Source organism: Leptosomus discolor, chromosome 3 (genome assembly GCF_034619465.1).
Source record: "Leptosomus discolor isolate bLepDis1 chromosome 3, bLepDis1.hap2, whole genome shotgun sequence".
NCBI classification, from domain to species: Eukaryota; Metazoa; Chordata; class Aves; order Leptosomiformes; family Leptosomidae; genus Leptosomus; species Leptosomus discolor.
The window spans coordinates 86,011,216-86,039,030 of record NC_141393.1 but is presented as its reverse complement, the minus strand read 5'-3'; the positions used below and the strand labels follow the sequence as shown (position 1 = coordinate 86,039,030).

Here is a 27,815-nt window from a genome sequence, read left to right as displayed (position 1 = left end):
CGAGCCTAGTCAGTGTCCTTCTCGGGGGATATAAGGGCTTCTTTATTGAACTTGTGGACAAGCCTCTGGGGAAGCCCTGTGCTTCTGTGTAGGACCTAAACAGGCATACTACAAGTGTACCAAACCATTTTGTTTGGGATGGGGAATGCTTGAACACGTGGACAATTAACTACCTCCTCAGCACAGTTGCATGCGTGGTTGCTAACTCTTCTGAGAAATACTTTGTCTTAGAGACAAAACCACTCAATTGTAATGAGAGAAACCTTTATTAACCATACTGAAGTTGCTGAATGGTGTCTCTTGCCTTCCCAGTCTAACGTGACAAAACTTAACAGTGCTGGTATGTGTCAGTGGTGCCATAATGCTGTTCCCTCTGAAAGGTCCCCAAGACCCTCATAAGGGACACTGAGGAGGTAATTGCACGGTGTTGATCAAGGGTCTGCATGCTCCATAGAATGGACAAAGCGCTTGCTGAAGTCTGCAGTTTGTTCGTTTCACGTGTACGTTCCTATCAAAGTCTATTCTTTCAGTTTACCTTTGATCAATGCTCCGTAGGAAGGAGACGTGAGGCAGATAGATCCCTCCAGTCCTTCAGGACTGTGTGTTTCTGTGGCTGGGTAACACACAAACGGCTGGACAGAGAGGCAAGGCTGCAGATCACTGGTGTTGCTGCTGCAGTCAGGCTGTACTTTTGCTGTTCACATACAGCTGCAGCTAGTAGAGTGAATACAATTATGGATAGATGCCGCTGCAGATCCAATTAACAGTTAATGCCACTTGCTTGCATATTTTATCCCATACCTCTTGATGTCAAGTGGTCAAAGTTTAACTTTTTGTTCATGACTTTCTAAAAATACTCTGAACTTACTATTTGCTGCAAGATTTCAAAGCACAGCTGGCCACTTTTCTAACAGTGTTAATCGAAATTTTTCTGTCACTGAAATTTGCTGTAACTGAAACACCACCAATGTTGGGAGTGGCCCACTGCGTGTTGCTTCTCTAGATGATGTCAAGTTGGTAAGTGTTATTTCTGTTGAAATACAAAGTCATTTACTTTTCATGTTCCTTTGCAAGCAGTTATTATTGCTGCTTGGTTACTTTGGATACTACTTTTAATATATTTCTTTCCTGGCAAAGGAGTGTAATCCTTGTAACATAGTATACCAGAAAACAAAAAACAACAGGCAGAAAAGGCTAAATGTGAAGATCTTTTAACAAATCTACCTATAGGCTATAGCTGACTGCAACTGCCATGGAAAATTCAGTTTTGTAGGTGCTATGGCTACAAAAGGACTAATGGCTTGCATTTGATGAGAGAAGGATTTATTCTATCTGAAGAGTGATAATGGCAGAAGAGCTCAGGAACAAATTCTATTAAAACACTATTTGACTATGAAAATGAAAAAAAAGAGTATTCTTTTTCAGCTGCAGAAGCTGAGGAGACTGGGTGCTGTTGGAGTTTAAGAATGTGTATTTTGCACAAGAGTGCTAAAGTGACAAGAGTTGATTCACTTCACACAAGTAAAAACCGGACAGTTCAGGAACAGTGTTATGAAAAAGGTGTCTGAAATACAACTGCAGGAAAGCCAGAAGGAAGTTAAAAGCCAAGCTTCTGTGAAAGAGTGGATATTCCCACTCCTGGGATTAGAATCTTTAAGGATTTTGAAATGATAGTTTGACAATTCCTTATCCAAAAAACATATTTGTTTTAATTTGGTTTATAAATTGAAAGCGATATTTGCATAGGAAATAGTCAAGGAGGCTAGTCGTCTTAGTTTCAATAGGATTTGTGTGCAGTCATGGCAGAAACTATTTTGAAGTTGCCAAAGTAGAAGCAAATTCCCAGGCTGTATTACTGGGAAAAATATTTAGCTGGCATTTTATCAGCTACAAGCAAAAGCAGCACAGGCTAAAAGGATGTCTTAGTGGTTAGCTGGAGCTCTGTGTTTGAGTTGAAGCATTGTTTGTTTTTCAAGACCCAAAGTATGTTCTAGACTTGCAACAAGGAAGGATGCTATTCTGTTCAGTGCAGGTGACCTCCCTGAATGACAGCACTCAGAGAGTAGTGCAGCCTTTTAAACGAATAATCGTGTTGCTGATGAGACCATTGTGAGAGCAAAACAATGGAAATTGTGCCACGGAGTTCAAGCAATATAGTCCACTCCTGTGAAATTGCTATATGCAGAAAATGAGCTGATCAATGAAGCTGCAGCATTTCTTCCCGAGGGAAAGAACTCTCCAGAGGCAAGCCATTGAGAATGGAACTAAATGTCAGTTAAATGAAAGGTGTGAGAGTAGGAATTAAAGCAGGCTTTTCAGACAGATTGCTGATGCAATGGCAGAGGAAGGAGGCTTGCAGACAAGCAGCCAGTTTTGTGCATGTTCCAAGAATGCTGCCAGTGGAAATGCTTTTAGGGTTCTGTGTGAAGAAGGACCATGTAGGAAACGTGAAGAGGCAGCGGGGGGGATACACCCAGGAGACAAAGGCTGGCAGGCAAACTCCAGTGCTCCCAAATTTTGTGCTGTCCAGGGTAACTATAAGGTTCATGTGAGCAAGGTTACTACAGCATTTGAGTTACAAGGACTGAGTTATGCTTCTTATTTATCTCCTAAGTAACAAACCCAGACTAGCTATGCATGTTGGCATAGTGTTCCCTCACCACACTAAGTACCCAAGTCCAGTGAGGTGTTAAATCCATGTGTGCTGTTTCTTGAGTCTGTGGCTAGACAGTGATTTCACCTGTTGACAGTTAGAAAATATGAAGAGTCACTGGAAATGGAAGGTTGGCTTGTTATAACCTTGCCTTATGTTGGATATTACTGATGAAACAGGAAGGGCCGCTTATTAGAGAATTAGGAATAAAATCCTCTTAAAGCAGAAGGCTTATTTTTTCAGTTTGCAGAAGGCTGTCTGAGGTCCAGAGTGGTACATATTTTGAAGTCACATAATTGTAATTGTTTCTAGTTAAATATTATGGGACACTCCCGTACATCTTTACAGTCCACAGTGTGACTACAGATTGACAGTCTCCTCTGTGGTCAGTGTATTTGGTAAAAACCTTTTCAAATGTTAAGGGATAGCTGCAGTTGAGTAACTTGGATCATAGAAAGGCTATACTTGATTTTTTTCAGTTTATCTAATCCTTCAGTATAGTGAAATGCAGTTGGCTTAATTGTAGATTTAGATGCCTCACCCCATGCATCCACTCGAAATGTAGTTGAGTCCGGTTATTCTAGTTAGGCTCTGAGTAGCAGGACACAATGGCACTGCATTACCCAGCTGGTACAGAACGATAGAAAGATATTACAAAGTGATTACTGGACTACTAGACTACTCATCCTATCACTGCAGGCTCTTGTAACATGAAGGCTGGGGAGGGACTTTTTACAAGGGGTAATTATTGGAACCTGGGAGACGGCAGGTTTAGACTAGGTACAAGGAAGAAGTTCTTCACCCTGAGGCTGGTGAGGCACTGGAACAAGTTGCCTAAGGAAGTTGTGGATGCTCCATCCCTGGAAGTGTTCAAGATCAGGTTGGATGGAGCCTTGAGCAACCTGGTCTAGTGGGAGGTGCCGCTGCCATGGCAGGGGGGTTGGAACCAGATGATTTCTGAGGTCCCTTCCAACCCAAACCGTTCTATGATTCTATAAAAACTTTGTTATTTTTACATTTAGAATTAAGACTAGACCCTCGGTTCTATAGTCTTACAGGCATCTTGTTTAAGTCACTTATGATTCAGTATTAGTTATTTCTGGTTTTTTTTTTTTGTTCCCCCTTTTGCTTTTTTGTATTTTCACTTCTTTATCAATGTCAAAATCTGACATTAGCCTACATGTGCACTCAGGCTCACCAGGGCAGAAATACTCAACATGCTTTGTGTGGAACACATTCCAGCATTGCAGCAGAGACATGGGTGCTGGGATAATTGAGATCTGAGAAGTGCAAGTACAAAATTCTTTCTCTACTTCCAAACCCGCCCCTCCTCCCCCACCCCAAAACCTCCTTTAGTGACTTTTATTGGAAGTTATTGACTGCTATGTAGACTGAAAGCCTGATTCAGTGTTCCTTGGTGAGAAAATTACAGCAGGTTATCTCACCATCTGTGATACTCATGTGGACTCTTCAGAGAAATGGCACAGTTGTTATCAATCAAATTGCTTTATCAAACAGACCTCTGCACTATCAGAAGAGTGTGTTCACAGGACAAAATAGAGGAAAAAATTACATAAGATACTACTCTCCCCTTTTCTAAGATGCTTGGGTCCTTGATTTACTGCTGTGTAGGAAGGCAGGCTTGCTGAATTCATGTGTAAAATTTTAGATGCACATTGTGTACGATACCTTTCACTCAAAGGTGCCCTCCAGCAGTTGTACAACTCAGAAATGTAAGTCTGTAGGTTGTAATGCTTTGACACAGCTTTCTCAGTCTTCTGGCTTGAGGTATAATCAGACCATATTTCTGGAACGTGCTAAACCAGTCAGGAGAAGACATTTTCCTACACGTTAAATGGCTTTTTCAAGATGGTCTTTTTGAAATCTTAAACCAAAATGTTAATTGAGCAATATCAGATTCTTGCATACCTCTAAATCTTTTCCTTTGTTTAAACTGAGTTTAACAATGGAAGTGTTTCTGAAGCTAGCTAGCCAAAGCCTGGGAATGCAAAACAGTTGTCTCTAGTGAATTTTCTGTTTTCCTTTCCTTAATTAAATATTCAACATTGTAGCATCCTCATTTCTCACTTGTTTGAACTGGATCAGCTTCCATTCTCAGAACATTTCAATGCACCAATTCATTGTAATCACGTTGCTGCCTTGAGAATGTATTTAAGTGCATCACTGGGAATAGAAGCTGTGTAGGTCTATCCGCATGCATTGTCTATCCCCAGATTTCAGGATTTCAGTTTTTTTTTTTTCTTTTGTTCACCTCCACCCCATCCCTGGCTTTTTGTGTAAGCTTCCCCTGCACCCAAACCTCATGCAGTGTATTTTGCCTACCATCTCTAGTGAGATGCCGGAATAGCATGATTGTCTAACAATGTATTTTTGTCTATTTATCAGTTTGTAAATTTTACCATTCATATAGAAGATAACACAGTCCAATAAAGATCAGTCACTTACTAAATCTCTATTATATGCATCTTTCAGCCTCTCATCTAGTTCATGGGATTTAAAAAACTTAATTATTGCTTAATCTTGAACCGAATTCTTTTCGCACTGATGAAAATCGGGGATAGTTCAATTGACATGAATTGTAATACTTCACATTTACTGATGTGTATGAAGAGAAAATCAGGTTCTGTCAGTGCAGTGTGATTGTGGAACTATTTGTATTATATGATTTAACAAGTATTTGCATTTTCCAGCTTTGTTGTGTTAAAGCATCTTCTGAAGTAAATTTGAGGTCTACAAGTATAATGGCACATAAGATTCTTCTAACTTCAGCTAATCATGTCTGAGATACTGAGAGAGATTTAGAATTTCTTTACAAGATCGGTGATAATTGAGTAAGCACCTTTTCTCCGTGAGTGGTCATCTAATGTGCCCTTTATCTTCCTCATACACTCCTGCTTCCTTCCTCTCTCTTGTACTCTCGGCATGCAAGATGACAAACGATCTGTTAAGTCTGAAGCTTTGGGTGTACACTGGTCAGCCAGCAAAATGTCAAGCAAGATGTTGAATAGCTGAGTTGTGCCTATCTGACCTCAAGTGTGGGTGCTGATCTGATCAGCTGCTGTTTTTTCTCTTGGGAATGTAGTTACCTTTGAAATAAGAAACCAGGCTGGCACTCTTTCTGATTTTGCTGAAATTTGCAAATGCATACCCAAGTTGCTAGGGGCAGAAGGGAGGGATAGCAGACAGATAAGTCACATTTAAGTTGCTAACAAAAAACTAAACAAACCAAACCCAAAGACAAAAACCACCCCACGCCCCCCCCCCCCCCAACCAAAAACAAAAAACCAAAAGCAAACCAAACAAACCCAACCATCGTTATCATGTTTTCAGCAGGGAGTTCTTTAATATTAAAGTTATTTACTTCTTGTAGATCTTACTTTTTATGTAACAGTGAACTAGTTAATGATTATATACTTCCAACAAATGGAATAAAATTATGTAACATGTACTTGTTTTTGGCAACATTCAAGAAAAAATCCTTTTTGGCTTGGAAGGATTAAAATCCATCTCAGTTGCTTTAAAATGTTTTGCTGGCCATGCTGCTCAATGTGGTTACAACCGTGAATTCCTGCATGGCCCTGGATTTACTGGAGAATTTACTACAGCCAGCATGGAACCAGAATTAGAGTATTCCAGCCTACTTTACTACATACATCTCTAAAGGCCTTTGCTGTTACAGTGTACTTAAGTACTACAAAAAATGAGTCAACACTCACTAAGTTGAATCCTGTCTTGCTGTTCCTAAGAAGTTAAGACTGCCAAGAAATGCCCATAAATGCTTGTGAAGAACAGGTAGAGCATTGATGTTCTTTCTTATCCTCAAGTTTGTAGATAAGTGAGAAAAATCCATACTTTAAAAGTTGTTCAGTCTGTCTGAACTTATTATTTATTTAAAAATTGTGTTGTGCAAGAACCACAAGGAAAGAACTAGAAGGATAGTCGCTATTTAAGTTTCATTGGAAATAATGCTTATATAGCCCTGGTGCTTACCCGCCTGTTCATCTGTCTGTCTGGTCCTCTTTTCCAAATAGCTTCTGCATTTCCTGATCATCTCAGAGCTACTTATGTTCCTAAAAGTTTTGTGAACGTTAATGACCATCTAGAAGAGGAGGATCCAAAGTAAGGTCCCAGATGAAGGAAAGGCAGGCAAAGCTGAGCTGTAACACACACTCTTCTTGGCGGCATCTGCCAGCTAATCAATGCATATATAATTTGTTAATAACTTCAGTGTATGCTGTCTCTGGCCTGGGGAGAGTGTCTTAGAGGACATAGTTTCATCATTTCCATTATTCATGGAACATCTTGTAATGCTAAATGATGTACAAGCAATGGGAAGATGGAAAACTCATCTCTGTTTGATCATAAATGGCAGAATCCTCCAGGGACTAATGAGTATAATATTGCTTCATGCTATTGCCTAGGCCCGATGACAAGCAGAAAATCCACAGCTAGATGTAGATGAGGAATCATCCATCTGTATTCTTGACTATCTTTGATCCAACATTACAGTTAAGTAGTTGCAAAGGATGTGTGGTGTATGTGTGCATGCACGTGCACGTACCTACATGGATATCTTAGCTCTGGTGCTTGTTCTTCTAATTTACAATCCACATGAAAATTGAGAGCATGCCTTACCTCCATTAGTAATGTTATAATTTCTGTTACATTCTGAACAAGTGTACTGTTTGTAGTGATACAAAATCTTCCCCATGAGACTCTCCTTTTTTAAATATTGTACTTTTGTGTGAAACAAAAGACACTTTAAGTTTCATTTTTCTTTTACTTCTGCCTCCTTCAGATGTTAAAGAATAAGGTATCCTGTTAATTCTGCTTGTAGGAATTCGTTCTGCTCTTATAGGACCAAAAGCGCATCTTGAACCATACATGTGTTGAGGGTGTATCCTCCTTTGTTCTTTTAGTCACTGTGCACCAAACTGTTCTATTACCAGAAAATGAAACATTATGCCTACAATGTTTTTATCACACTGTCTAAAAGACCAGCCAGGAAACCAGTGCATCAGGAATAAACAAGATCAGAAACCATACAACAGTTTGGGTTGGATGGGGCTTTAAGGACCATGTAGTTCCAACCCCCTGCCATGGCACCTTCCACCAGACCAGGTTGCTCCCAGCCCCATCCAACCTGGCCTTGAGCACTGCCAGGGAGGGGGCAGCCACAGCCTCTCTGGATGACCTGTGCCAGTGCTTCACCACCCTCACAGTGAAGAAGTTCTTCCTAATATCTCATCTCAATCTCCCCTCTTCCAGGTTGAAACCATTACCCCTCGTCCCATCTCCACACCCCCTGATCAAGAGTTCCTCCCCACCTTCCCTGCAGCCACTTTCAGCACTGAAGGCCGCTCAAAGGTCTCTCCGGAGCTTTCTCTTCTCCAGGCTGAACCACCCCAACTCCCTCAGCCTGTGCTCACAGGGGAGGTGCTTCACCCCCTGAGCATCTTCGTGGCCCGCTCGAGCAGGTCTGTGTCTTATGTTGGAGGCTCCAGAGCTGAATGCAGTAGTCGAATAAGAGCCTGTTGTGTTTTTGGATAGCAATGTGCTGCTATCCAACACCTTTTAGGTCTGGTTTCCAGCTCTCCTACCACTTCTGCTTCTGTTGAAAGATGACTTAGGGAACAAATCCATATGGTGAGCTCTGGATGATCAATGCAGGAGAAAATAAAAGAAAAAGCAATGAGGACGTGAGTTTGAAAGAAAAGGATGGAAAGGGGGAGGTGTAGATAATTTTTTTTTAGCCTTATCTGCAGGTCCCAGTTTCAAATTTCTTTATACTGAACAGTCAAAGTGGGCTACCAGCAATATATGGCTTTTACTGGAACAGCCTCTAGTGAGCTAGAATGTCTCTCAGAAGTTAGGAGAAATGTTCCTGTTCTTTTGACAAATTTAGGATCAGATTTCTGTAGTGGCTGCTTACTGCACCTGCAGATTTCTGGATGCATGCAGGCTCCTAGAGTCATTGTGTGTGTTGCCAGTGGAGTCTGGACAGAGATTGATCTTTACCCATGCTGGTATTTCTTTGCAAAAAGAAAATGTGCAACAAATAAAAGGCATTTTCAGATGGTTCTATCTATGTGGCTTGCTCTCCATTCATCTCTTGGTGCCTCGTGCTTAATAGCCTCACTAATAAAACAAGAAAATCAATTTCATTTCACAAGATTTCCCACGGAGAAAGCAGAAGTATGGGTGGTGTTTTTGGTGGAGTTTGTTCTTGAAGCTTTGTTGCAAAAGAGCTCTAGGCCTTACTGAATGCTTCACCAAATACTTCTGACTGGGGATCGAAGGCCATACTGCGAGGTCCTTCTGCTGACTCTGGTGCACACATGTCATTTGAATTCAGCACATTTAGTATCTGCTAAATAGTCTGTCAGAACCTCACATTATTTCCCCAAGAAAAAAGAGTTCTTTGCTTGGTCGTAAAATTATAGCTAAAGCAGTGATTTTATCATGTTCTGTTCTTCAACACATTGCACTACGTAAGAGGTAAAACTAACTGGCAATTCAAGGAATGGGAGGAAGGTTCTTTGTCTTCCATCCAGCCTTTCTTTGTTTAGTCACAGTGTTATAGATGTACATCCTTTAAGTTTGATCTTTACTGAAGTCTTGGGATGCATGATTCTAGGTTTTTCAGTTCAGTGATCTGCTTTTGTTCTGCTGGTGTCTGTGTTAAAAGCCTAGATGTTTTAAAACATGATACACGAATCATCACGTGGGGGAACGCTGTCGTATAGCAGAATAGCACTTTCCATCTGTCCATGATTACAGGGTGTTCCGGGGATTCCGTGTGTGCATGAAAACAATTCTGTCCTCTTTTCAGCTCTTGAAACAGAACACTTTGGTAGCCTCTCAGTGTATTGTAAGGAGGTTTTAACAAATAAGAGCTCCATCCATCGCAACTCAAAATGTTTTACTATTTGTTAGACAGATAGGGCAATGTGGCGTATAGCTCATCAGAAAACTCAGTGACTAATTTCTGTTGAAACTTTACATGCGAATACAAGATTCTAGTCTTTATATTACTTTCCATTCATTGTTCAGTGGATGCTATTGCTGCCATAAAGACCTTACAATTAAAATTTTAAACCTAGGACCTATGAATCAGATACATGTTTGGGACAGAACTAATTGACAATTGTAGAAATTGATTTCACATGATGGAAACGTAAGGAAAAATTTAAAACCTATGCTTAAGTATTTTATTTGCCTTTTTTACTCTTGTAAGGCTTTGTTCTTTGTATTTACTGTCAGCTACTGCTTAGGGTTAAATACGTGCCCAAGGCCGTACAGTTTGCCAGCAGAATAGGTTACAAATGAAATTACTTGTCAGACATGTTCTTTATGTGGGACTCTATTATTTGAGTGACAGAGTCCTTCTCACCTTGAAGTTCTAAAATTCAAAGAATTTTACTCATATCCACTTTTAATTCATGCTCATGTTAAGCAATACTATGGACTACATATAACAACAACAATCTACTTAGATTTTTTTTTTTTTCTTCTTACAGCACTCCTGGAGTTTCCGTAAGATGATGTATTCTTAGTTAGAATTAAAGTCTAGTGACCGTAAGTTCAAGGTTCTCATCTGCTGAGAATAATATTCCTGGACTATTGCCTATTAATTATTCTCTCACCATAGCTTTGCAAGCAAGTATCATGGGTCAGGATGATTTAGACTTCCTTAAAATTACTCTAATTAATAGATAATTTTACTATTGTACTTTCTAAAGAGATGATAAAGTTAAACAATAATGGACTCTGCTATGGATTTTTCTATCTATTAATATCATTATAGATCAAATTTGGTGATCAAATTAAGTCATAGATGGATATTAAAAACCTTTGATGAAATGGTAACTTTGTTTTAATCTCCTTCCAGTACTGTTGTAATTATACTGCATAGGAGGAGAGAATAAGATGAATCAAACCTAATTTATTCATTACTAGACAATAGTATAACTAAAAAAAGTCAAATTTTGCTTTCTTAGTGATGTGATTACCTTACCCGGTTTGAATCTTAGATTTTTCAGTTGGAGTAACTGGCAAATTCTGAACTGCTTTGCATTTTGATCGGATTGTTTTGAATGTGTGCTTTAGTGTACTATTATTGTATCATTTCTTTTCTTCTGATGCAATTTTTAATGGGCTCTTAGTTCAGCTTATTGACCTTGACTATTTAGCAGATGCTAAGAGCAGCTTTGTTTGCACTTGTATTGGGTTCACCATGTGCTTAAAAGAAGAGCAAACCATCTCCCCCTCTGTAACAGAATAACCGCGGCATAGCCTGCTGTAGCATGCTTTTGCTGCAGGTGGCGAAGGGCTTCTTTTAAGGTCTTTATGTTTTCATGGTGCAGAGGCGATTCTCTAACTGAGCTTGTATACCAGGACTGGTTGTTCGATTGCTGTCTTTTTTTTTTTTTTTTTTTTCCCGCATATTTGATTTATCGAAACCTCTCTGCTTTTCCTTTCTCCTAGGTCTCTGTGCAGTAAAATAGTAATTAATCCACAATTTTTCTATGCATAAATATGTAGGCAATCTATCCTGTGGTCAGGCAAGACAGGGAAAACTGAGTTTTTTAACCAATGCAGAGCTTTCCTGTAGATTTCAGTAGTCTCTGGATCACCAAAGGGAAATACTTTGAGTGTAAGAGAGGAAGCTGCATTGCTTCTCCGTTTCTGTAAGCATCCAATAACAGGAAGAAGAGACAAAAGTGAAAGATGAGCAGCAAATGTCTTTCTGTACTTATTTAAACTGATTTTTTCATCTTCAGTTCTATGATGCCCCCAAAATCTCTTTTCCCTCTCACTTTAAAGGGACTTGTCAGCTGCTGTCTCTTTGAGGTGACAGTATGAGGCTTTTAGGAGATGATAGCTCTGGTGCTCAATAAAAATAAGGCAGAGGAATGGAATAAAATGTGCGTAACCCTAGTAGTTTACTTCATCCTCTAATGCTTTGTACACTTTTACCCTTCAGTGGACCACATATGACACTCCTTGGTGCAATCTTGGTCAAAATTTGAGAGGCTAAATTATTTAGTGTGAAAACTGTTTTTAACTCTGTTTAAAAGTATAGTGAATGTCCTTATGCGAAGTGACCTGACTGTGGTAGGTTTTCTGTTGTGGTACAGCCAGTGCACAGTGAGTTTCTGTAAGACACTTCCAAAGGAATGTGAGTTGAGGTTGGCCGTTGCAAACTGGTTTTGACATAGTGTCTAAAGATTTAAAAATAGATTGAGATGCTGTTTTCAAGACCCATTTCTATAACTTCTCTGTCAGAAAGGGGAGAGCACTTTAAAAAAATCTGACCCTAAACACAACAGCTCCTGTTATTCTAGATGCTACAGCCTCTTCTGTCCTGCTTGGCATTACTGAGACCTGAGCTTTTCTGAAAGTCTTTTTTGTAAAAGTTTTCTGGAGGTTGCTTGGCTCCAAAGCTATAGTTACGGAATACTCCGGGGATGTTCTGCAATGTAAAAAAAGAAAAAAGAAAAGAAAATATTATCAATTAAACAAGCTCTAGAAAAACAAAGAAATCAAGCAGCCACTGTGCTTGATATACTGGCAGCTCATCAGCTGGAAACAAATGACATAGAACTCATTATGGGTATGGTGATCACTCACAAGATGATCAGGAATCTAAATAAAATTGAACCACAAAATACCTTAGTTCAGGGAAGTTTTATAGCTGATACGTGCACACTAGTGAGATCCCTTTTGAAAGACTGGTTGCAATACCTATAGTCAAGGAAGATGACCTGAAAGCAGAAGAACAGGGGTTGAGAAGCTAGTGTACTGGGAGAATGGAGGACCTGCTTGTTGCAAGATACAAGAAGAATTTAGTTCAGTTAGCTTGTTAAAACTAGTTGAGAGGAGATACATCAAAGGTAAATTTCTGAGAATGGATAGGACTAAATAGATACGTTAAATGCAGTGTGTTGTTTAGAAAACTGCTTCTAGTCTACTGGCCTTTCATTTAGATTAATGCTTTTTAGGCAAATACATTATGAAAAGGCGGTGTGTCCAGTAATTCCCCAAAGCACATTCTTTCCCTTTAGCGCTGTGTATTTCTAACTGCATATTCCTTGCCACGGAGGGCACCTTGCGGGCCTAAGTGGAACAGTACTTTCTTTTTCTGATAAAGCAGCAATCAAAACATCTGGATCTTGGTGTCATAGGCTTAAGAATATGAATAGGGCTGAAATACAGCAGCCCATGACCATTACAGCAGCCACAGGTGTGGTATCATCACAGAAAAACGAAGGCTAAACAACAGCAGGAAAAAGGTGCACATTACTGGTCTGCAGTGGGGAAGTGACGCTGTTTCGAGAAAGAGAGAGGGTATTTTATATGATAAAAAGAAAAATTAACGTGAGATGAAAGAGGATGTTCTCAGAGGAATTTAGGATGGAATTAGTCAGCTAGACAGAGTAATATATATAAATGAAGAATAGTTAAGTACAAGATTCTTAAAAGAAATTATTAAAGGGGAAACTGGCAGGAAGGTTTAAGAGTTGAACAGGAAGCTGGGGTATAGCTGCAGAAAAACTATGGGATTAAAGATGGCGACTCCTTAAGGTCAATAAAAGAGGAGAATTTATAAACAGTGTCATTAGATAGCTAGAAGTTGTTGAAGCAGAGGCACTCTCCAGCACAACAAAATGGGGAGTACTGCATGACTTTTTGGGGGATTAGAATATCTAAGAATGGTCAGAGGGTATAAAATTAGATGTTATGACACTCAACAAGGTAATAAACTTTCAGGCAAGAGGAAATGGAGTAAGACCAGCTGAAACTTGGCTGGTGACATTTGTGGTGAATGTTGAGTAACTAAGAATGAGAAATTGAAAATACCAGGATTCAATGTCTTGGAACATTAACATCTGAAGTTGGATCTTCTAGACAAAAAAGTTGTTGGAATCCCAACAGACCGAGGGTTTAAACTGATTAAATCTATTTTCTAGCACTGTGGGGTTAGTTAGAGATGCAGAAGCAAGGAGATTGCAGAGAAATATTCTGATTGCTCACATACTCTGTTTCTGATTTAATGAAACAAAGTATAAAAAAAGAGATTTAATGAAAAAGGAAGGGCATCATTAATTTTGGCACCTAAAATCAAATGAAAAATGATCAGCTGATTATTGATGTGCATGTTGTTCTTTGAACTTCTTCAATAATGTCTGAATGTCACATTATATAACACTTACAATGAATAAACCTGGAAATTAGATAAGTTAGGATGGATCTTTGTGTTCCTCCCCTGACTAGTGGACAACTTATCTCATTAATCCGCATGGCAGTGTTAAATTAAACAAACAGCATTATTTGTTGAGATTTATGGCTAAAAGACTTAGAGGTTCACTGAGAAAATCTTGTGCTGCTTTTTCAGAGCACTGGGGTAATTTTTGACTTGTAGTGATTGCAGCAGATCATAAACTCTTATAACTTGTAATGACTGTACAAACTACTACAAACCCAAATACTCTGACAGAGAGCATGGGCATCATGAAAGGTGGTTGGCCCCATGTGGCCACAGTGGGGTGCTCTGGCCTGTCCAGATTTGTTCTTTTATTACTGTTTAAGCAGCACTGGGGTAAAACTAGAGATAAAAATTGATAACTATTACCTAAAAATGAAGACCTTTGAGAAAAATAATGGAAAATATTGAAAACAGATGAAACAGTAAATATAAGAGTAACATTACCACGTTCATTATGCCTGCTTTTTGAGTATCACAGATCCTAGGCACTTGAACATTAAAAATAATGCTTCCTTTTAGAAATAACTGAGTATGATTCTGGTTCTAAATGAACTTTAGGAAAACCTAGCTTTGCCTAATACTTTCATGGGTCTTGGGGCACATCATTTAATCTCACTGGTGTCTCTGGCAGATTCTCTGATGGAAAGGAAAACATCCTTTTGGATGTTTTGGATTGAACCTCTGGGACAGATAAGTAAAACAGTGCATGAAGGGAACAGTGATTTGGAATATTTTCTGCTATCTGACAGTCCCTCTATATTTCATGGACTAAAGGATGGAAACCTGTGCTAGGTGCACATTTGTGTCATATTTCTTCCATCAAAATGTCCTGGATCAGCTCTGGTACAGTGGCTAGGAGTGGATTCTTTTCAGTTCCAGGAAGCCATAAATAGGATGTATTTGCTTTTTCACACGTAGCACTTTTAGTTTTTAATATGTATTCATGTCCAAATGTATTTTTATTTAAGCTTTATTAGACAGAGTTTGATAATCTTCTGTATGAATTTTCCATAACGTTTTCCTTGTGCATGTGCTAGTTCAATGATGCTTTTTCATATGAAATACATAAAGCCTTTTTAAGCAAAAATAAAAGCACAGAAAATCCAAATCAGTTCAATTACACTTGCAGATTGAAATAAAACTGTAATATATATCTATTGTATCGAAATGCTAACTCTGTGAATTTTTGATCTGCTTAAAAAATGTAAATCTTGGATTTGATTAGATTAGCTCCAGAGTAATCTACACTGAATAAATCTGTCTTCCTTTCATGTGATTTGTCAGTGTTTATAGTATGTTTGTACACACAGCTTTCACCATTATTTTCTAGGCAATAAATGCAGCCATGCAGAAAAGCCACCCATAAATGTCAGAAAACAGACATATTTTGTTGCATTCCAAGGGCTTTGAAGGTCAAGTTCAATTCAGTTAGCTCACCCAGCGTGAGAGGAGTGTGATACAATGATAGAACGTGTGTTTGGGTAGGATATATATGTTACTGTCCTGTACTATTCTATCAGGATAACAGATCAGTGAGAGATTAAACTTTACTGCTTGGAAGAATTTCTTTCAGAAAACTGTCAATTTTTATGATTTCCTCTAGCTCCTGTTGAGATGCTCTGCAGAAATAATGAATCCAAAGAATTTGTAGCTTTTGGTACAGTGGGGATTGGCTCCTGATTTTGGCTTTTGGGTGCTGTTCCACTGCAGCTATACCGTTCAGCTGCGTGTATTCACAAAATAGGTCTCAGATCATGGATTTTACTGTAAATGTGAAATTGTATTTTGCTTCCTTCTGATAAAAACTAGTTCGCATAAGGTTATTTTCCCGATTCCTAGAAGTGAGAGGTCGTCATAGAAGGCAAAGATTGTCCATTGTGGCTTTGTCAGCACAGCCAAGGAGTCTGTTCTGCAGTGTCCCACCAGGCCTTGCTCCAGGTTCAGTGCTTCGTGGACAGCTTCTTTTTTTCGTTTGTAAAGAGAAGACATAGAATCATTAGGTTGGAATAGACCTCTAAGATCATCAAGTCCAACCATGGACCTAATACCACAATGATCAATAAAGCTCATAATTAAATTGAGGCTACTGCCTTGATCAGTGCTTTTATCGAGTTTCGGTGCCCTGATTTAAGGAGCTCCCTAGTCAACTGAGGGATATATCATCAACTTCTTGAGCAGTATGTGAGCACTCATTATGTTCTGTGACTCTAATGCTGCATATTCTTTGCTATCTGGAGAGTCTCCCTTGTGGCAACTTCTGATAACTTCTTGCTCACGTTATCCAAGGATGAATAATGAACAGACTCTTACACGTAGAAGGGATACAATTGTACTCAACAGTCAAGAAATTTTGTTTAAATTCCTGCTGGTTTGCAAGATTTTCCGGTGATTGTATCGGGAGAAGTGAGTAAAGCGGTGTTAAATCATGCCAGTACTTGAAAGGAAAGTCTCTGCCAAAAATGTGTAGGCTGTTTGCCCCTCTCTGTCGGTACAGACACTGCATTGCTCAGTGCAGCCCCTCCTACAAATGAGATTTAAAATGTAGGCCTGCCTTCTCTTTTTCCTTTGTATCATAAAATTGTTGAATCTGCTGCTATGAGCATACAGTGTTTAACACAGTTGATCTGCATCCTAGATGGAAAGCTCTATGCTGTAGTGCTGTGATAATAATATGATTGTTAATGTATACTATAAAAAGTGCCTTGCTGAGTTCTGCATACCTTCATCCAAAAACAACCCCCTAAAAACCCACCCTAGAAGTAAATTTGATGTATGTCCTGCAGATGGCACGTTGCTCTTGCACTGGAAAATTAACTCCTCAGATAAAATGAACCCTAATGTGACCATCCCAGCAAATACCGCATCCTTCATGTGCCTCCATTCGCTCAAAAGTTTGCTGCGCTGGAGGGTTGTATGCCACAGAAATAATTTGACATCTACATCTAAATTTTGGCTTTGAAGATCTCATCAAACATGACACTGCCATGCTGGCGTCTAGCTTCTTTATCAATCCTTTTTCAATATTTTTTCCCAAAGTCCCTTTTTCTAAGCTTCCAATGGAGAAAACAGCATAAAGAAAATAACAAGAATTAAGTAGGGAAAGTGTGTTTTGCTCACTAAAAGTAGTATGTTCCCAGGTATGTGGCAGAAAATTTGAAATTCCTGTTATGAAATATGAAAGTCTAGGTCTCAGCCTAGACTTCTCTGTAATTAGGTCTTGCTTTTTATCAGCTATGATTATGCCTATTGAAATGTTACTCCACGTGCCAGAAGCAGACAATCCTTGGAGGCATTGAACAATGTATTTTACTTTTCTGATGACATACATGGTAACTATGTATGGATGAGGTAGGCTAGAGCACGTTTATCCAAAGAAAAGAGGGAGATTCCTGGGTCTGATGAAGGGAAAGGGCCTTGCCAAAACAATTTAAATTCCAGGTTTACTTAGTTTATGTAAAAGGTCATTGATTTGCCTCCTGCCAACCCAGTACAACATGGCAAGAAAGAAGAGGCAAAAAAAAAGGAAACTACACAACTCAAGGAACAAAAGACCTCCTGCAGGCTGGATGAAGAGCATCATCTCCGCTTAAGAATAACTTCTCTCTAATTCACGGTAGTGTTCTTTTTTTTGTTGTGTTTTTTTTTGTTGTTGTTGTTTTTTGTTTGTTTGTTTGTTTGTTTTTTTCCCCTCCTGGAAGCCCAGTTTGAAAAAACCTGTCTTTCTACTCTCCGAATTTGGACCTTTGCCTGGTGGCTGTGAAGGAGATCTCTAACCCTTATATTCAGTACTTGCACCTTCTTATATTTCAGAGCAGAGCCCAGCATTCAGCCAGGCCTTGAAAGAGCCCATATGCCTCCTCACACTAAGCAGTGCTTGCATCCCTGCCACTGGAACAAGCCATTAGTCTGTGTTGGGTTAGGATGCACTGGCTGTCCGAGGGTGCCTAGCACAAGACTAAAATGAGTAATGACCACCTGCTTCTGTTTTCCTTTTCAAGCTTCTGAATATCCATGCGCTGCATGCACTGAGACAGAGAGAACATCCAGAGCAACCTTCCAAAAGTGCTGGCCTCCCAGAGAACAGCATGAGATGAAGCTGATGTGAAGGGCCAGAGCAACAGTCCTGCCAAGTGACAGTCTGGGCAAGATCTCTTTTGTCTTTCAGTGTTATTTGGCCTTCAGAAGGAAACTGAAGCGTGGGGCCAATTTTTATTAGCTTCAAGTCCAGCATGGCAGTCAGGGATCTTTACAGAGGTAAATTCAATGGAGGAAGTTTGGGCTTGTCGAGATGGTGGTACGCAATTACATTTCACTTGTGTGAACTTCTGGTTAAGCAGTTTTTTTCTCTATAGCATAAACTTTCCCCCACAGGTAGAAGTGAGCTGCGGGCAAGTGAAGGTTTCCAGCAAAAAGCATTTTTTTTCCACAGATGTGCAGACTGAGAATACTGAGAATATGGGGTTGTTACAACATTTTATTTACTTTCATTTCTTCTGCCCCTGGGCTGCTGTCATATGTTTAATTTTGTTTGATTTTTTTTTTTTTTTTCCCTTATCTGGAAGTTAGTACTTCTGGAGGTTACATCCCAGTGTAGTGTTTGCTAAACATATAAGTATGTGATTAACATCCATTCCTCCTGCTGCATCCCAAATGCACTGATGATTCTACTGCTAGGAGCAGAAATTGAATTTATCTCACTTTCACTTCGGAAGGCATGGCATTCCCTTTCCTGTGAATTTTCGAAACAAGAAATTGAGTATTTCTGATATTTCATATAAAATAACAAAGAAATGCAATAGGCTTTTAGTAATTACATCTTTTTTTCAAATATAGATCTCTGCAGACCAGAGGTCTGCCGGTATTTTATTGTTTTCTAAGAATCTTTCTTTATACATCTGTGGGGCTTTTTGTTGTCGCTTTTCTTCTGGTTTACGCATTTTTGAATCTATTTCTGGTTGAAAGAAGCAACTTTTTGAAAGGGATTTTTCGTGAAAATGTTGGCAACTATAGGGTGTCTTTCAGAATGCTTGTGAAAAACTGTCCAGTTAGATATTCATTGTTATGATGTTGCCTATCATGAATCTTTATGTATTTCTGTAGAGGAGAGAGAGAGGTCATGTATGTGAGGTGTATCTGGCAGGTTAAGAGTTAATACTCACATATGGGTGGTTTTTTTCTTTGAAGTTTTTTCTCAATAGGTGAAAAATAGCTACAATCAGGTGGTACTTCAGTAAGTAGTAACAGCCAATTGCCAGGTTGAAAGATCACGAATTCTTGTACCAGCAGTTCTATTATAGGGAAACGTAAGTCAGCCTCTGTGTGTGTCTGAAAGTGTGCCAAGCTATTGATAAGAAGAGCTGGGCAATAATCCAGAGTGTGAAAAACAAACAAAGTACCATTTGAGAGCTGTACTGCAGAGGCTTTTTTTCCTTTTTAATACTGCTTTATCATGCAAAGACTACGTTAGTATTTATATAATGTGCATCTGCAGTTACTGATGAAGTTCACCCTAGTTGTGAAGGACGTTGATGAATCAGTAACAGCAGTTTTAGATTAAATATTCTTAAGAGATCTTGTAGAATGAAAAATAAACCACCTTATTTAAAGTGTGCTTCTCTGCCATGGTCATTTTAATAGGCTCAACCTTTGAAGCTACTGGACAGCTTTCAGTTGCAGTATAAAATGAAGTAGCAGACTGGCCAAAGGCATGCCTTGCTCAGATGTTTAGGTTGCCTTAGTGGTACTGTGACTTTCTGGTTTGTGAAGGTGGGAACTGTGCTAATGATGGGTTTGTGCCTTGCTAGGAGTAGAGGCTGTTTGCGTAGGGAGCCCTAGGCCAGAACTAGACTGCTGAAGGAAATACAAAATCAGCCTTGACTAAGCAGGAAAGGAGTGGGAGAAACAAGTCGCTGTAGGATACAGAGAACTCAGAGTGCTGGAAAGCCTGAAATCACTTTAAGGGATAAGAGTATCTCCAGACCAAAAAGTGCTTCTTCTTGTCAGGCTTTGAGTTTAGGGCAAGAGGGAATAGTGGTGCAGACTAATTCCTGAAATCTGGCAGCACTTTACGGTTTGAAGGGCTCAGAATCACTGGGGCTTTTCAAATGCAGGAACTTCTTACGCATGCTAGCATATGGGAGACCTTCAAAATACTTCAGCAGTTACTCCTTGAATCTTTGAAGTTCTTCACCTGACATAATTTCATATTACTACCCAAATATGTGTGTTATTTCTGAGGGGAATGCTGTATGTAATAAAGTTACACAGTTACCTGAGACTAAATGTCAGTAGCAATAATCCTCCTATATGTAAGCAGTGAAGGCTCTTAATAGACTGCTGCTTCTGCTGCAGTTGTTTGGACAATACTGTGCTGATTCCTGGCTTTGTTCATCGCTCAGGTCTTAACCCCAGTGAGCCTGAGCACTCTTTGCGGATATTTTGCCTTAATGAATGAGGTGTTTGAATATGTTTTATTTTGCTGTGAAAAATACTATGTTGAGCTGTTATGAACCTAGATACACCACCATTCGTAAGGAACTGCATTGTGAATCATGGTGGAAACTGAATTATGTAACAAGTTTTCAGCAAACGACAACAATAAAAGAAGTACAATGAGCGGCGTTCTTGAGAGCTCTTCAGCTGCCTTAGCTATAAAAAGGCCAGAACTCCTACAGAGAAGGCACACAAGAAGTAATGTGTCTTCTATTCATGCCTTCTCAAACATCATAAGCTGTGAAAACAGTCCTGATTCAGAGTATATTGTTAGCAAAAACACTTTCTAGGCCATATGAAAGGCTAGAAGTCATATGTTTCTTTCATTGTATTTCTTCTATCTATTTTTATGTATACTACATTTCTTGCCTTGCTTCTCCATCACTGAACTTTATTTCTGCTCTCACTCCTCATCTTCCTGGTAGCTTACATTCCAGTTTACCAAAGGTGCCCTTTTCCAGAAAAAAAAAAATTAAAAAAATTGCTTTAATCTTTAATTTTACTGGTTTTTGAACCCAAACCAGATTTTACTTCTGATATAACCCCTTACCTGCTTTGTTTACTTCTTCTGAGGCAGAAACATTGACAGCCATCTCCTGTGGAGCCTTTGAACATGTTCAGGTTAACTTTTACTTCTGGAGGAGACTAAAGTACATCTTCAGCTACCGATTTTATGCAAATGTTGTTTGACACATATCTATTTCTAAAAGGATCTTTGTTACATAGTCTTGCTCCCTCTTTGAAAACTTCTAGGACCCCTGCCTGAATATCTCTCCAGCAGCCCTGTTAGAGGACAAAAGAAATAGCTGGAAGGCATATTTATTTCCGATACCAGTGAAATCAGTAAGGTATATTGAGCTTGTGTCCTGAAAGAGTATAATTTTATGCTCTGTTGTAACAGAAAGTGGCCTTCGAAGAGGATGCTCAACTATAAAAGAGAAAATGAAATAAAACTATTTTTTACATAGTGGTCTACAAAATAAAACAAAATCAGGAGGTGTAGTGTAGCTATTATTATTTTCAATTGGTGTTACACTTGAGTAAAAAACCTGAAACCCTGCATCAGTTCTATAATAAAAGTAGTATAATGTGCAGAGATATTAAAAAAAGTGATTGAGTTATTCAGTATGCTTGTAAAGGTAGGTATTGTGGAACTAATACAATATTGCTGCATGTTGTGTCATCTAATAGACTCAAAGCCCTTATGTAAGTCTTTACCTTTGATTTGTCCTTCCAAGCACAGTGTTATCATGTATCTATGAAAATAACATAAAAAATTAATACTGTAAAACATAAATTTCTGAAAAAAAGGTTTATTTTCAATTACTTTTTGGGAAATGGAGCTTGACTGGTTCCAAGGGTTCTTTACTAGAATCTTCCATAATATCATATTCAACTTTGGCACTTAATTCAGGCACTTGGTTATAATAGAAACAATAAACCTGAGGAAGAACGTAGTTCTAGAATAAAAGTTTAGGAGTAGCTTCTGTTGATTTCTTTGTGATCTTAGGGAAGTTGCTTTCAGCCTCAGTTTATGCATCTGTGAAATGAGTCTTTACTGTCAATCTCACTAGGCTGAGGATTTATTATTTCTTGTGAAGTGATTTGATAGTCTCTGCCATATAGTACCTTCCAAGTGGCAGGATGTTGCTCTTAGGCTAGAAAGTAGAATGAAGATACTTAGTACCTACCTCAGTAAACTTTACAACTTAGGAAATTCTCTTATGCTGAAAATATTTCCTTTCTTCCTTACTGCTAGACAACTGTATACAACACAAAAAAATGTTTGTGTCTTATTATTCTGTCAGGCTTTATCGAACTATAAAAAATGGTCTTGTCATCTTGCACTTCTGAAGAGATTATGAAAGAAAAATTACTAAAACTTGTTCACTGTCAAGTTTTTGCCGAACTGAAGCTAATGAATCACCTTTGCACTAGTAAATGGCCAAAACCAGATGATATGAAGGTTATAAATAGTGTTAGGGACTGTATTGCCAAATAGAGGTCTGTGTACACATGAAAATACTGTTGTTACTGTCTTATTTCCATGAAATTTTTAATGAAACCAGCGTAGTAGTATGACACTCCATTCAATTCTTGTTTTAACAACATAAATACAAATTGAAGCCCTTAGAAGTGTGAATTGTGCCTACTGCTTATTGATTTTGATATGCACGCTAGGCACAATGAAGCTGGCATCTGAGAAGTAACTGAAACCGAAACTGGGACTATATTATTGTGGGATTGAGTGAAAAGAGTTGAGAAGAAACTGTTTAGTTCTAGTGTGCGCTGCCCCAGATATTGCAGTACATGTACTCTGATCTGAAGTGTGTCCACTTTTATCTTTTTTTTTAAAAAAAAACCTGTGAATGAGCAGCCTCTTAGCCTTAGTGTCATTAACAAATAGGAAACTCCATCACTCTGCTGCTATAGGATCTTCTCTTTATAAGTATAATTTTCTTGTTGCAACTGTCATCTAGACTAGTCACTTGCTATAGCAAATGAAATAAAATATTACAGAAGCTAATATACCGTGCAAGTCATCCAGCTAAGAAACCATTTAAAATATGCCTTATTGTTTACTCCTCACTAAATACACATAAAAAATGTTTATAACTGAATATACATTTTTATTTAAATGTTAGAAACCTCAAAATATCTACATTAAATTAGCTAGAAAAACAAGGATTTGCATGAGATTTATACAGGGGACGTTTCCACGTTAGAGAAACATTTCTTTTGTTGAAAGACTATTTGCATTCATGAGAACTGAAAATTAAGAAGGAATAAGATTTGTTTCTCTGCAGACTTGCTAATTACTGTTGGTTTAGCTCTCCCAAATGGTAGGATGTTTAAGTATTCGAAATGTTGATGGAGACAGACTTTGAGACAAATTAGAGTCTGGTCATGGTATTCATCCATGTATATAGCGTCCTAGTTCTCTGTCATATCCTAATGTCATGTAGAATTCCTGGAGTCTCTAATGCTAAATTTTATCAGAGGAAAGATAAAATCTATCTGCAGAATGGGAAATTTTACAAGAAGCACTTACTGTCAAATAGCACCTGTATTTTTTTTTTGAGAGATGGAGGAACTTAAGAAGAACAAATTACTTTTAGAAGTGCCCTTTAGAATACTCTTAGCCACTGAGCAGATGGCCTTACTTGATGCTTAAGAAGGTTAAAATTATAAGTATGTGCTTTGTTGTTTTTCAGTATTTTTACAGTGAAATTTATAGAGCCACTGAAATTCCAATTCGCAAGTCTTTCCCTCTGCAAATGCATGTTTTTGGGTCTCGTAGCTTTAGCAAAAATTACAAGGGAACTGAATCCTGAACACAAGCATCCTTTGTACAAGTTGATAGTAGACATTGTGTTTGCATATGGCTAGATTTTTTTTTTCCCAAAACAATTATAACAGATGCCTTGTTTCCTTTCTGTTGTAAAAATTCCTTTCTCTCATTGCGCTGTTCTAGTTAATGCAGGCTCTTTCTGGCTAAGCAACACACAGAAAAACCTCTGCTGCTTTCTTTTTCAAACAATATTTTCTTATGTAAGAAAACAAAACAAGGCCACACTCTTTTCTTTTCCCCAGTAGTACAGCGTATTTAAAGAGAAGGAATATAAAACTTAGATGGCATCCTAATGAAGGCCAGGAAATCTAGCTATACAATCTGAATCTTCTTGAGGCAGAGGCTCTTTAGAACAGCTCCCTGTGAGAAGCACACGAAGCTGATTGAAATGTTTTCAAGTTCAGAACATATCTGTGCAAAATAAAGGAAGTTAAAAATTATATTCAACAGACCACGAAGATAGAGTATGTGGAAATCAGGTAGTGGCATCATAAGGGGCTGTATTGCCGCTTCCTGCTGTGAGCGCTTTGATTGAAGCATGCTCATGTAGTGGAGTGAGACTCTAGATTCCCCTTTAAATGTCTGCAATATTTTAATTCTGATTTGCAATAAATAATATGACTAATTCACGCTCCTCATTGCTTTATGATTATCACTTCCACTGCACATCTTGGCTGCTCTTAACACTTACAAGGCCCTGATATATAGCTAAAGATTTCTGACTCCATCTGGTATGAAGAGAAGTGACAGAGAAGTGCTCCCCAGCCAGTTTATCGCAACTGAATGCAAATCTGTTATAATGCAGCTGATGAAAAGTGCAGTGGCTTCCGTGAATTCTGCAAGCTGTGATTGGGTTGTGGTGCTGCACTGCCCTCCGAAGATGAGCTGGGTTTAATTTTACATTGCAGAGCCATTAGCTGACTAGGATTCCTCACTGGATCACGTTGCCACAATACTTCTCCTCTTCATCATCCTGTTCCCGTTCTCCTCACAGTGACCTTGTTCACCTGAGTTTTCCATCTCAGGCTTTCATTGCTTTTATCTCATATATTGCAGCTTTGTGATACATCAAAACAAATAGAGCCATGAACTGACCCACACAATGTACTGTTTTGTTAACTCTTCTGTGTGGGAATACAGTTAAGAGCCCTTCCAATTTGCTGATTGCTCTTTGTGGTTCTTGCCATTTTCGGTGTCCGGAAACTGAACTAAAGCTTGGCAGCAGTGCCTGCAGGCCTTGTACAGGGGCTCACAGGCCTTGTGAGCTCATGTTCAGTAAAACTTTGTCTATGTCTTTCCCAGTATGTTTGCTGTGTAAATGTTGTTTCTTCTGCTCAGCATTTTGAATTTTAGTTTCTGCGGACTGTCAAATGAATCTCCAGGCAAAGAACAGATTCATCTTACATGGCTGCAATCAGAGCTCACCCCTCCATCACCAGAGCAGCATGTGCGATCTTATTGCCATCATGTGCAAAAGTGGTCTTAAATGCATACTCTGCTGGTTCCTGCTAGTTGGTGGTATTTGTAGACATGAATTGGGGTCATCAGATTCTGTCATCCAGCATGAAGTGTTACCATATACTTATGTAGGCCCTTAGGCAAATAATTTCCCCCTCTCTATTTTCTCTATATATTACTGTTTAGAGGGATAGAATTACATTCAGTAGGGTGATTAAACTGTGGCAAATTAGGTAAAGCTAGGATGTAATTAAACTACAGTAAAAACACCTGTAAATGATCACAGTTCCATTCCCTCAGGGAAAATTTTAAAATAACCTTTATGACAGAGTATCATACTTAGAATCTTACATATGCCAACTAACATGTTTTGCCCTTAAGTAATTTGTCTAGAAGTAATTGACTGCAGTATTTAAAAAACAGATAAAAATGAGGGGAACATCATATTTCTTCTGCATTTTTCTCCCGTAGACTGGGGAGTTATGCAGGGAAAAATTTGTTATATTTCTATGGTTACATTCACCAGCGCAACCAACTGGATAGGTTAGAGGTGGAAAACAACGGCTAATGAAATACAGGCTTCAGATCTGTTATGTTATTAACAATGGAAGTCATCTTGTCTGAGATAATAACGCCTCACTTTGTATATTTGTGAACATGGAATAAGGCAGAACGTTGTTCTGACTTTGCCGACCATTTATTCTAAAATATTTAAGGTTAGAGTGTGAGTTCTTTTGCACGGGAACAATTTAAAATTGATGCACAATAAATACAATCCGTAGTGATCATCATCTTCACAATAAACTTTGTATGGTGTGGCTGCAGATGGCATTTTCCCTTTGTGTGTTTGTCATGTGTCTAGAGCACTGATGATTTTGAATGGAGACTTTGGTGTGGATGTTTACATAAAATCTTCATTCCAAATACAAATAAAATTTAAAACTGATAGATGTTTTTTGAAACTTTAAAAAAAAGCTGACTTTTTTGGAGAAAAACTGATTAATTTCCAACCAGTTCAAAAAGGAACTCTCAAACCTTTGAAATACAAATTTATTGAAGCAAAATGATCCAGTCACCTGTCTCCTTGTGCTCCTGCAGCAAGGTGACTACCATAAAAAGAATTTCACATAGAGTTTTCTAAAGTGTTTTTTCTTCATCCTACAGTAGAAGATATTTCTTATCTTTTTTTATCAAATTTTTTATCAAAACCTGTTCTTAATTTTAATAATTGATTTTCTTCTTTTCGTTACAGAGAAAGTCCATTGTTGCTGTGAGTTTCATTGCAGCGTTCCTCTGTCTGATCATTGTTCGTCTTACAAATGAAGTAAATTTCCCTTTGATCCTAAACTGCTTTGGACAAACCAGTGTCAAATGGATACCATTTTCCAATGGCCAAAGGCAGCCTCTGAGAACTCATTATGGATATATAAATGTGAAAACACAAGAGGTAAGACCTGGTGTCAAGAGCACAGCAAAATGAACCAGGAGACTTCTCTTTCTCTGATCCCACGTCACTGCTTTTCTACCAACCTGCTCAGTGTAAAAACTAAACCAAGCAATGTTTCTGACCAAAGTGTCTTTTTTGAGTGTGCTACCATTTAAATGGCCATTGAATTTTTTTAAATTTCTGTCATGTCTGCAGTGCGAGAGAGCAGTGAGCGGGCCTCAAAAGCATGCTTGGTTGCAGTGAAAACTGTTGTTTACACAAGCAAGGGAATTTTAAAGATTAATTTCAAGCCTTCAGTCCCTTTAACTCGAAAGGAAATTTTCTTGTGTGTGTTTGTATTTGAGTCTAAAAATGTTTAATTTTGCCTGGGATGCCCAAGGAAGAAGCAGTTTATTTGTGTTTTTTATATGCACGGAAAAGGAAATGGGAATGACTTGTGAAATGAACATAGGGGAGCATAGAAAATTTATAAAGCTAGAGGTTTACTGGATTTTTCTGAAACTATTACATTAACAGTTGGTAGCTATTTGAAAGCTAGGTATGTATTTGCAGTCTGTATTTTAAAATGCTTTGGCCTGTATCTGCTTTGCAAAATATTTGCTATGTGAAAAAAAACCACTTGCGGGATAAAATTAGGTTTTACAGGGACTCAGGCTTATAACTTTGTTGGCAAAATATCTAATGACATTGTTAAGTTTTGGTGGTAGTGGTGCCTTTTCCCCAGACTCTCCCCCCGCCTCACCTCCCTGCTGTTTGTAACAGATGCAAACTTGCAAAATAAGCTAACATAAAAAATCAACTCTTTCTAAAAGTTGTTGCTGATCAGTTACAGCACTGTCAGTCATGAGAAATACTATCAGTCTTCCACTTCTTATTTTTCTTCATCAAATTGCAATTATAATATTCATGAACGAAATTCATCCACAGAGAATGAAAATACCACTTCATGATATTCAGACCTATAAGTGTATTGGACAACTTGGTTATAATTTTACCTTTAGAGTGTTAGATAAGAAAATCAGAATGATAGAGGGTTATAGTTTTTAGGAGACAGCTTCTTTTAAATTTCTGTGGCTTTTAATTGTTGCCCGTATATTGCAGACCAAACTATGTTGTCTACAAA

The 27,815-nt window shown here is 38.5% G+C and overlaps 1 protein-coding gene across 2 annotated transcripts in view; it reads left to right on the top strand.

The window, feature by feature from the left end:
• Positions 1–27,815, top strand: part of ST6GALNAC3 (ST6 N-acetylgalactosaminide alpha-2,6-sialyltransferase 3) — a 234,843-nt gene that overhangs the window by 93,248 nt on the left and 113,780 nt on the right. For both annotated transcript variants that reach the window (XM_086463569.1, XM_086463570.1), the window contains one exon: positions 26,498–26,692. In XM_086463569.1, coding sequence (XP_086319695.1) covers positions 26,498–26,692 — 195 coding nt within the window. The remainder of the gene's footprint in view (positions 1–26,497; positions 26,693–27,815) is intronic.